The 12,230-nt window shown below is 39.4% G+C and overlaps 1 protein-coding gene across 4 annotated transcripts in view; it reads left to right on the top strand.

Annotated features, from left to right (window-relative positions):
- Positions 1-12,230, top strand: part of snx14 (sorting nexin 14) — a 160,101-nt gene that overhangs the window by 113,144 nt on the left and 34,727 nt on the right. For 2 of the 4 annotated variants that reach the window (XM_060914036.1, XM_060914035.1), the window contains exons 16-17: positions 8,576-8,634; positions 8,821-8,844. In XM_060914036.1, the coding sequence (XP_060770019.1) occupies positions 8,576-8,634; positions 8,821-8,844 (83 nt within the window). The remainder of the gene's footprint in view (positions 1-8,575; positions 8,635-8,820; positions 8,845-12,230) is intronic. The other 2 variants (XM_060914039.1, XM_060914037.1) reach the window with 1 other exon arrangement.

The following is a 12,230-nucleotide window of genomic DNA, read 5'->3' as shown; positions in this document are numbered from 1 at the left end:
ACATGACTGGGTATAAAAAGGGCATCTTGGAGTGGCAGCGGCTCTCAGAAGTAAAGATGGGAAGAGGATCACCAATCCCCCTAATTCTGTGCCGACAAATAGTGGAGCAATATCAGAAAGGAGTTCGACAGTGTAAAATTGCAAAGAGTTTGAACATATCATCATCTACAGTGCATAACATCATCAAAAGATTCAGAGAATCTGGAAGAATCTCTGTGCGTAAAGGTCAAGGCCGGAAAACCATACTGGGTGCCTGTGATCTTCGGGCCCTTAGATGGCACTGCATCACATACAGGAATGCTTCTGTATTGGAAATCACAAAATGGGCTCAGGAATATTGCCAGAGAACGTTATCTGTGAACACAATTGACCGTGCCATCTGCCATTGCCAGCTAAAACTCTATAGTTCAAAGAAGAAGCCGTATCTAAACATGATCCAGAAGTGTAGACGTCTTCTCTTGGCCAAGGCTCACTTAAAATGGACTGTGGCAAAGTGGAAAACTGTTCTGTGGTCAGACCAATCAAAATTTGAAGTTCTTTATGGAAATCAGGGACGCCGTGTCATTCGGACTAAAGAGGAGAAGGACGACCCAAGTTGTTATCAGCGCTCAGTTCAGAAGCCTGCATCTCTGATGGTATGGGGTTGCATTAGTGCGTGTGGCATGGGCAGCTTACACATCTGGAAAGACACCATCATTGCTGAAAGGTATATCCAGGTTCTAGAGCAACATATGCTCCCATCCATACAACGTCTCTTTCAGGGAAGACCTTGCATTTTCCAACATGACAATGCCAAACCACATACTGCATCAATTACAGCATCATGGCTGCGTAGAAGAAGGGTCCGGGTACTGAACTGGCCAGCCTGCAGTCCAGATCTTTCACCCATAGAAAACATTTGGTGCATCATAAAACGGAAGATACGACAAAAAAGACCTAAGACAGTTGAGCAACTATAGTGGGGCTGTTAAGCTCTTATTATCAGAAGAATTGTGCACAAAATGAAAAAAGCATGAAACTTTCAGAGTTTGTTCTTGAAGGCATAAGCTTTAATTTGAGACGTGGAGGCATTCTCAGTTTGACCTCTGGGGTCAGCTAGAGGTCATTGACCTCCATGATGGCACATTTCTATGCATGAAATTAGAAAAGGCTGTATTTTAACACCTAAATGTGATGTAAATATAAAATAAATGTGTTTTTCCATGTTACTGGGCATGAAAAAATCATGTATAATACTGATATTCCTCTTAGGGGTAACTTCAGGGGTCAGGTAGAGGTCATTGACCTTTGAAATTTGAAGTTTCTATGCATGACATTCTAGACGGGTGTGTCTTAGGATCTAAATGTGATAGAAATGTGAAATTAATGTGCATTTCCTTGTTTCTGACCATGAGAAACCCATTTTTAATACTGGTATTACTCTTACAGGTCATCTCTGGGGTCAGCTAGAGGTCACTGACCTCCAGCATAATGCATATCTATGCACGAAATTAGAAATGGGTGTATCTTAGGTTCTAAATGTGATAGAAATGTAAACTAAATGTGTATTTCCATGTTTCTGGCCATGATAAACTAATTTCTAATACTGATATCATTTTTATAAGTCACCTCTGAGGTCAGCTAGAGGTCACTGACCTCCACGATAATGCATTTCTAAGCATGAAATTAGAAACAATCTATCTTTGGATTAAAATGTGAAATACTGTAAATGTAAAGTAAATATATGATTCCATGTTTCTGGACATGACACAACTCATTTCTGATAAGTAAAACATCTCCAGTGGTCACAAACTATGTCAGAAGCTGAACACAGTTGCCCCATTTCCATTGATAATTTCAAAGTGAGTAATGTTTTGGAGCATTTGCTCTCATTTGCACTAGAGTTGAAGAATACAGTACATTGTAGTTTAATTTTCAGTCATTTTAATGTTGGACATTGATAGGGCAATTCTAAATTCACAGGAATAACTATATGTCAGTCTAGCAGAGGTAGAGATTCAATGGAATTTTCATGTTCATGTTTTGTGTGTAGCCCATTATTTTCCCGCGGTTCAGAGTGGGGCAAGATCACTGGAAAACATCCCCCTCTACACAAGATGCTTTGAGGCAACACATAAAAAGAGCAATGTACCAGGCTAATATATGGAACCTTGCTTTGGTTTCTCAACCATGTTTGCCCAGTCCATCAGACTGGGGATGGATTGACACCGATGCTGGATGGCAGACACTTTGGACAACACTCCCTGAAGCTTCACAGGCTTGCTATGAACTTGTGCACTGTGGTTGCAAAAAGGGTTGTACTGGGCACTGTAGATGTAAAAAGGCAGCCTTAAAGTGCACAGCACTGTGCACATGCTCTGGTGACTGCAGCGACTAAATCAGTGTTCTGTAGTTACAATTTGTAGGCCAACATTGTAATCCCCAAAGGTCAAGGCCCTTAGAATAAATGTAGATACTATAAGTGATTTTAAAATGTTCTTTATGGAACCTGTTCAACTGTTTACACTGCATTTAGAGTTTTGATTGTAGTTCAAGTTTTTGATTAGTTAAAGTTTATAATTTCTGACAAGTTGAAGTATATTTCTGTCATGTTCATATTCATATGGAATTGTTTCTTACAATCCAAAACACATGAGATTTTTATATAGATTTATCAAAATGTGGGATGTTTCCCAACCTTGCCTGTTCTCCATGATGTTGACCTCTCAGAATGATATCAGTATCAAAAATGGGTTTCTCATGTACAGAATCATAGAAATACAAATTTACCGTAAAATACCAAATAATAGCCCGGGCTATTATTTGTCTCAATCACGTAAGAGACCCGGCGCGTATTAGAGATTAGGCGGCTATTTGGAACAGGCGATTAATTCCTTCTTCACAAACACCTTCCCCAAAATCTACCTCAAAACGGGGAAAAAATCATTCTCAGATAGGCCTACTTTTAACCAGTATAACTTACAGTTTCTTTAGCGTTAGATTACAGATAGCACGGTGCCGACTTCGGGGAATTTTGAAGACGCCGAATGCATCTTCGCATGGCACAGTCGGGGTGGATAAAGGATAAATCACACACCTTTTCCTGTTAATGACTAGTTAAGTGCATGCTTTACAAAATAATCAAGAAACCACACCATTGTCTGTGCGCAGCACTGTGATTTAATTACTCTGCAAAGTTATGGTCACTTGCTATCACCCTCACCCATGCAGCCTCCACCCTTTGCGCTTCGCGATGTCTGTCAATCTGAAATTGCATGGAGGGCGCGACGTTGAAGCAACATAATTAGGGTGCGACGTGTCAAACCAAAGGGTTTTTTCTTATGCTGAAAAATAAGTGACCTGCAGTGGCTACATACTGTCATCTTGCATTCTCACGTTTCTCTCCAAGACGTCTCCCTATTTGGCCGATATGAGCCTATTCCCCGAGTGAGTTGGTACGGTGGCTCGACCCCGTAGAAAACTTAAAGTTCGGATTAAAGTTAGTTGAATAGATTACTGACTTGTAGGCCTACATGTTGCCTGCCTGACGTGTGCTTCTGCCCAACTTGCACGACAGATTACTTGTTGAAAAGGCCCCTTGGATTAGATTGGCCGCGAGCAGACTGAAATGCATGTTAGAACGCTCTCACCTTTTTTGTAAAGCGTCTTCCAGATCCGAATGGGTAAGGGCAAGTGAAATGGTATAAGGTCTTTAATAAAACTCAGTGTGTGCTTTGACGCATGCATTCGGCAATTTAGGTCGTTTAACAGAAGCAGCAGTCCAACCTTGGAAACCCGCAGTCCTCAATGTCACCACACACGCTGGCTTTCGTTGGGTATACCCAAAGGGGTATTCCTCATTCGATGACGTAAGTGATATCCCACACACCCATGTCAAACGTAATTGGCTAAGACATCTGTCAAAAGTTACGGAGTTGCATTCCTCAAGAAATATTACGGTAGACCAAGATTATAACATTGAAATGGCATGTTTATTATCACGTAACAAAATGTTGTAAACAGTATTATAGAAATAATTTCATTTTGCATTCATTCATTCATTCATTCATTCATTCATTCATATTGTTTCGGTAGAAAACTATGCAATGCAAAATCGTTTAAACACCAGAAAACCAGAAAAGTGCTGGGCCTCAAGATTCTAGATAGAACGTTCGGACGCTTTTTTTTTTTTTTTAGACCCCGGCGAGTATTCGGAACCGGCCTTTATTTGTCACAACACATGCGTACACCCGGCCGTTAAAGGGAACTCGGTGGTTAATTGGAACTCGGCTATTATTTGGTATTTTACGGTAGTTTACATTTCTATCACATTTAGAACCTGAGGTACACCCGTTTCTAATTTTATGCATAGAAATGCATTATGCTGGAGGTCAGTGACCTCTAGCTGACCCCAGAGATGACCTGTAAGAGTAATATCAGTATCAAAAATGGGTTTCTCATGGTCAGAAACAAGGAAATACACATTAACTTCACATTTCTATCACATTTAGATCCTAAGATACACCCGTCTAGAATTTCATGCATAGAAACTTCAAATTTCAAAGGTCAATGACCTCTACCTGACCCCTGAAGTTACACCTAAGAGGAATATCAGTATTATATGTGATTTTCTCATGTCCAGGCACATGGAAAAACACATTTATTTTACATTTACATCACATTTAGATGTTAAGATACAGCCTTTTCTAATTTCATGCATAGAAATGTGATATCATGGAGGTCAATGACCTCTAGCTGATCCCAGAGGTCAAACTGAGAATGCCTCCACGTCTCAAATTAAAGCTTATGCCTTCAAGAACAAACCCTGAAAGTTTCATGCTTTTTTCATTTTGTGCACAATTGTTATGCTTAACAGGCCCACTACTAGAATCCTACATTAGACAAGAATAGGTTAACATTCCTATCCCTAAATTTGAGCAACTTGTCTCCTCAGTCCCCAGACGTTTACAGACTGTTGTAAAGAGAAAAGGGGATGTCTCACAGTGGTAAACATGGCCTTTTCCCAACTTTTTTGAGATGTGTTGTTGTCATGAAATTTAAAATCACCTAGTTTTTCTCTTTAAATGATACATGTTCTCAGTTTAAACATTTGATATGTCATCTATGTTCTATTCTGAATAAAATATGGAATTTATAAACTTCCACATCATTGCATTCCGTTTGTAGTTTGTACTTTGTCCCAACTTTTTTGGAATCGGGGTTGTAATATGATATATTTTACAGCAATTTTTAAAAATATGAACACAAGTTTTATTTATTTATTTATTTATTTATTTAACAAATGAAATATTTAAGTTAATTAAAAATAGGAAAATCCCCCCCCCCCCCCCCCCCCCCCTTTTTAATTCCCTGCTGGCCAAAAGGTCCGAAGGGGGGTTATGTCGTGGCGATGTCTGTCTAGCTGTCCAGGAAGGGTACTCACCTTCTGAAATCAACTCCTCTCACAATTTTTGGAGAAATTTCACGAAACTTGGCAGGATTCTTTATGCGTATTGTAATTTAGTTAAATTCAGTCACATTTTACCAGAGTTACAGCCCTTGATTTAACAAAATTAGAATTTGACAATTTCATGAAAGTGTGTTTTCCTTCTGAAATCAACTCCTCTCACAATTTTACTTTGACAATTTCATGAGGGTATAGGTTCTTCTGAAATCAACTTTTCTCATAATTTGTGGAGGAATTTAACCAAACTTGCCAAAAGGCTTTGTTATATGACAATTATACTCATATTGAAATTTCATTTAATTTGGGCAATTTTTACCAGAGTTATGCCCTTGATTATTAACAAACTTGTACTTTGGCAATTTCATCAAGGTGTGCTTGTTTTCTGAAATCAACTTCCCTCACAATTTTTATCCCCCACTGGCTGAAAGGCCTGAAGGGGGGATTATGTTGTGGTGATGTCTGTCCCGGGAAGGGTACTCACCTTCTGAAATCAACTCCTCTCACAACTTTTGGAGGAATTTCACAAAACTTGACAGAATTCTTTGTTATATCTCGCATATTACAATTTCGTTCAATTCAGTCGCATTTTACCAGAGTTATGGCGTAGTTCCCAGCTGGGGATATTGTGCTGTCAGAGCACTCTTGTTGTGGGTTGTCTTTTTTTTTTAAATATTTTTCAAAAATATTATGCATTGTATCATTACATGCCTAATACTATACCGAGGTACAACACAAACTTTTGATATTGTATTAAAGGAGAACTGAAGGCAAATTTTTTTAATCAAAATTCTATTTCTCTCATTTTATTAAATATAGAAATGCATTTTTGATAGCTATTTTGCCACTGCTATTGAGGTTTTTCACCCACGTGACCAAGTCATGTGATGCATCGTTAGGCTGCCATTTTGGACGTCACGGCTCGAATCAGTTTGAATCCGAGGAAGGCGACAAACGAAAAACATAAAAGAAAAAGGAGCGAAATGCAGAAAACACCTTCACTATCCAGCGACGCAGGGCGAGCAGAGGGAGAGGTATTTGCAAAAATTGAGGTTAGCAGGCTTAGAGAACGACGTTTACCTGCTTCCACCAGGATTGTTCACTGACGTACGGAAGTACACGAAGCCCTCGTCTTTACCTGACTTCGGCCCACATGATCTGTATACCTATGTCGTTAAAAACCCATCGCCATACACAGGTATTGATCTGAAAGCATATAAGAGTTTGGATGCCTACAAATATTTTGTCAGGCTGGGTAACATGCCTACATCAGCGGGTCGTCCCTGGAGCCGGTGGTCGACATCTTATTACAGCTAAGGTTTGTTCACGTTTTCATTTACTTTCGGTCCTCAGGATAAACAAAATGTTATTAAATGTCATTGAAATAACTTCTTAGTCTGTTGAGACATGGCCCGTTATAAATTTGCTGTTGCCAGGCAATGACCAAGAACTGTATTATTAGGGTTGGTGTCTGTGTTGTAGCAGTGTACTAGCAGCTAGCTGTTAGCACTAGCTAATGTCAACAACATAGCTAGTATGTTACTGTAGCAATGTTTACGTTCAGTCATTTGGATGACTGTTAAAACCTTTCAGTCTCAAGTTTTTCCTTTACTGTATTTACTAGTTTACTGTAATTATGATCCGGCAGCTATTTACACCGGATCTAGTGTAAATAGGCAAGCCGGAGCGCGCTGCTTAATTTGAGGGGGAGCAAGCCGGAGTGCGCTCCGGAGCACTCCGGGAGCAAGCCGGAGCATGCTGCTTAATTTGAGGGGGAGCAAGCCGGAGCTCGCTCCGGAACCTTGGCCGGAGCACTCCGGGAGCAAGCCGGAGCGCGCTGCTTAATTTGAGGGGGAGCAAGCCGGAGCGCGCTGCTTAATTTGAGGGGGAGCAAGCCGGAGCGCGTTCCGGCAGTTATTTACACTGGATCCGGTGTCTGTAACACGTTTTTTTTTTTCAAGCTGGTTCTCCCTCTCTGTCTGCAGCGTTAGTATGTAGCTTGACCTTCAAAATGGCGGACACCGGGGCGTCACGTGACCCTGTGACGTCAGGTGAAAAACCTCAATAGCAAGTTATAAGTGTTTTTGAAATGTGCTATGTAATATCAGTCCACATGTCAAAGCAATGGCTGTAAACGAGATTCGTTGAGACCTGTGCAAGACATCGTAGGACGGAAATAAAACGTACAGCGGAAATCAAAGTGACCAACGTTGTCAAAAGACGCGTGCACCCTCTTTCGAATGCTGATGTAATCAAGCCGGAAGTTTTGTTTGTTTTAATCGCAATCAGGATAGTTTGAAAAAAGTAGGCAGTAATCGTCATTTAAACTCGTTTTTGTGCAATATTTCATTTGGAAAGCAGTTTTCAAAATGGCGGCACTGACATCTGGCTGACACTTCATGTTTCGAAGTCTTGCACAAGTCTCGTAAAGATCGCGCAGATAAGTGACGCCTGCCATGGACCAAGCAAACTAAATTCAACATGGCTAAAAACCGAACAGGCCGATAAGTATAATATTTAATTGCAATTAGTTGCCAATATGAGTCACGATATAAGGTTGATAAAACCGAAAACGTAATTAAGACGTTAATTAAGAAATAAAGCAAGTTTTAAAATGACTTCAGTTCTCCTTTAAATAGCAAAGCATTTGTGAAAACTTGATTTTTTTTTTTTTTTTTTTTTAAATCATGGATCAGAAAACATTTTTTTTAATACAAGCAAAGTGTACGCACCAGACATCCATCCAGATCATCCACATGAGTTTCTATACAATATGAATCTTTGACAGGATTAAGCAGCTTGTAGGTGCAGACATGCTTAAGTTGAATCAACACAATAACCTTTTATAAATTATCCCTTTCTTTATTTTTAACAGCTGGTCCAGCCTCGTTTGTCTCCCAACCTGTACTGGACACTGCTGTACGTTGATAGAACCGTGTACATTAGTGACTGACAGCCAGTGTTGAATAAATAAATAGCAACAACTGCTTGGGGATCATTTTCTAGTGGTTTGGGAGCGTTCATGATTGATTGTTTTGGCTGTTGCTCTTTTTAGGTATCAACGCGATGGAATAAGTAAAATGCATGAGTTAATAGTTTTCATACATTGTGTATCTTTCACTGTTGTTGCAGTATTTCAGATACCTGCTGTGTGGTGCTGAATCTCCTCCCAGAAATGCTAAACTAAACAGGTAAGTGTGTGTCGCCTTCTAAATTCAGTAATAACACTACTTAATTATTGATATGACCCTCTTTTATCAATCACAAAAGTCCTTTGTGACATGGAATGCTCTGTACCCTGCAGCTGTTTTCATTATTCATACTGTAGTGCAGATGTTTCTAGTTTACTGCAGTAACTGTGTTGCCTGTTATTCCAGGAATTTGAGTGTGGATGATTTAAGGTAAGTTTATAAGCATGCTTATGGGCCAGTGTGATTGTATGATCCCTTTATCCCACTGCATGCAAACTGCTCTAGGCTGAATGCAGTCGCAAGCGCGTGTGCACTGTATCTGGCGCTGTTACCCTTTTTGTTTTTTCTTTTTTTGTGCTCAGACAGTGAAAGTCACTGATTTTTGTTCCCAACGTGTACCAAATACTACATCCGCATGCACCCCTCATTAGTCTGTTCAAAAAGACTGGGGTGATTATTGTAAAATGAATCCATATGTATATGTAGTGCCTTGCATAAGTATTCACCCCCTTTCCAGATTTCTGGGATATCTGGATCCTGATGGCTGATGTCAGTTGTTTTTTGGTGAAGTTGCTCAAGCTCTGAAGGTTTTTTTTGTTTGTTTGTTTTTTTTTTTTTTCCAAAGATCAATCAGTTTGTCTTCTGCGCTTTGCCCTGACCATTCTAACACCATTCATGTTCCTGATTTTGAACCCGTTCAGTGTCGAATCTTGTTTGAGCATTTGGTGTTAGTCTCGGCTGCCTTACTCTCAAGGGTTTTGCAGATTAGAACAGGATTTCTTCCATTCCATCTATCTTGCCCTCAATCCCAGTCCCTGCTGATAAAAAGCATCTTCACAACATACTACCACCATGCTTCACTGGTGATTCGCAGTGCTGGGTTTTCAGCAAACCTAACATTTTGTTCCAAGGCACAAAACCATAAAGTTGAATTTTTGGTCTCATTGGACCAGAGAACCAGAGTTTGCCAAGTCTCCAACATGCCATTTTCCATTTCCCAGTTACTTGTTTTTCTCACCATGCTTCCATAAAGCCCAGTTTTGGTTGCTATGGTTGTCCTGTGACCAGCTTCTCCCATCAGAGCTATGGATCTCTCTAACGCTTTCCGTGTTACTCTTCTGAGATGAACACCCTCCATACCTGCTTACTGACTTAAAACGCATCCTCCTCCAAACAGAGGAGGATACTGACTATATTTGTGCCATGCATGTTCCAGTTTTCATAATGAATTTAATGATCGTATGCACAATGTTCAGAGTTCGGTTAATTATTGTAATTGTACCCCGATTGCCTCCGCCAACTTTGTTGGAGGTGGTTATGTTTTCGCCTGTGTTTTGTGGCTTTTTTTCTTTTGCCCCCCAATGTAACTTAAATTAATGAACAGGTTTTGATGGAATTTGGTGTACAGCTTTAGCATTATCCTAGGTTCAAGTGATTTGGATTTTGATGTTGATCTGTGGCTTGGCGGAAGTATGTACTCTTCTAATTGATACTTTTTCCATTACTTTGTCTAGACTTGTTTTGATGGCTCATTGGTAATTATGTGATGCTTGTGCTGTTCCAGGAACAGGTGTATTCATATTGAAATCACGTGACACTTTAATTGCACACAGGTTAACTCCATCCTACCAGTTATGACTTCTGAGGGAACCTCCTTTGCTCAGAATGAATTTTGTCGTTTCAAAGCAGCAACGCACACACAATTCAATACCGTCGGTTATATATTAATAACCTATAATCCAAATTAAGTCTTTCAGTTCCAGATGAACACAACAAAATGTGGAAGGGATTTCAGTACTTGCAAGGTAGTGTACAAGTTTCATATGAATTTATATCACCAGCCAATCCCATTTGTAGTCTTACTCCATGAAATGTGTGTATTGCTTCTTTATGTTGGAGTGTTATGTAATGTAGATGGATACAGATGATCACTTTGCACTGACTAAGCCAGTTTCCCTGTGGAGAGAGAAAATGGGGTCCTACTTTGGATTTCACGTCTAAGATTTTTTTTTTCCTTTGCGAAACTGCATCCAGAAAATAAAAATGTTTTCAAACTTTGCACACTTCATAAGTCAAGTGAAGAGCAAAATGCCAATAACCTGCTGGAATTATACACACCTACTCTCAGATGTTGTGCGTGGTACACAACTATAGGCTTGTCACATTTTTTTTGTTTTTTTTTAATCCCCTGCTGGCCAAAAGGTCCAAAGAGGGATTATGTCGTGGCAATGTCCGTCCGTCCATCCCAGGAAGGGTACTCACCTTCTGAAATCAACTCCTCTCACAACTTTTGGAGGAATTTTACGAAACTTGGCAGGATTCTTTGCTATATATCGGTAATAGGGATATTGTAATTTCATTAAATTCAGTCACATTTTACCAGAGTTACAGCCCCTTGATTAACAAAATTAGAATTTGACAATTTCATGAGCGTTTTCTTTCTGAAATCAACTCCTTACACAATTTTGGGAGAAATTTCACCAAACTTGGCAAAAGGCTTTGCTATATGTCGGTAGTACACAGGTTGTTATTTCGTTAAATTTGGTCACATTTTACCAGTTGTGGCTCTTGATTAACAACCTTGTACTTTTCACAATTTCATGAGGGTGCATTTGCCTTCTGACATCAACCCCTCTCACAATTTTTGGATGAATTTCTTGAAGCTTGGCAAAAGGCCTTGTTATATGACAGTAATAATTTTGATTTAATTTTGTTTGTGAAAATTTTACCAGGGTTTTGACTCTTGATTAAATAACTTGTAATTTGACAAGTTCATGAGGATGTACGTTCTTCTGAAATCAACTCCTCTCACAATTTGTGGAGGAATTTCACCAATCTTGGCAAAAGGCTTTGTTATATGACAGTTATGCGCATATTGAAATTTCATTTAATTTGGGCAAATTTTTACCAGAGTTATGCCCTTGATTATTAACAAACTTGTACTTTGGCAATTTCATCAAGGTGTGCTTGCTTTCTGAAATCAACTTCCCTCACAATTTTTTATTATCTCCCACTGGCCGAAAGGTCCGAAGGGAGGGATTATGTCGTGGCGATGTCAGTCCTTCCGTCCATCTCGGGAAGGGTACTCACCTTCTGAAATCAACTCCTCTCACAACTTTTGGAGGAATTTCATGAAACTTGACAGGATTCTTTGTTATACGTCAGTAATACACATATTGTAATTTTGTTCAATTCAGTCGCATTTTACCAGTGTTATGGCGTAGTTCCCAGCGGGGGATATTGTGCTCAGGAGCACTCTTGTTTATTACTGTGAAATGTACTCAGAAACTCATTAACACTTACTACTATTTCGATCAAATATTCATAGTTGTACACTGTGTGCACAATTATTAGGCAAGTTGTATTCCTGATGATTAATTTTATCGTTGAACAAATACAGTGCTCTCAGTCAATCCAAATTGTTAATAAACCTAAAACCAGAATGATTAACAAACGAAAGGGGAGTTTAGGCCTTCTCAGGGGAATGTACAAGTGTGCAGAATTATTAGGCAACATTTAGTGTGCAGAATTATTATGCAACTAAATGAAAAGCTTAAAGTTTCCCATCTCACTTGTTTATTTTAATTTTCAGTGTA

Source organism: Neoarius graeffei, chromosome 2 (genome assembly GCF_027579695.1).
Source record: "Neoarius graeffei isolate fNeoGra1 chromosome 2, fNeoGra1.pri, whole genome shotgun sequence".
Taxonomy (NCBI): Eukaryota; Metazoa; Chordata; class Actinopteri; order Siluriformes; family Ariidae; genus Neoarius; species Neoarius graeffei.
Note: the sequence above shows the minus strand (reverse complement) of the source record. Positions and strands in the feature narration are given on the sequence as shown.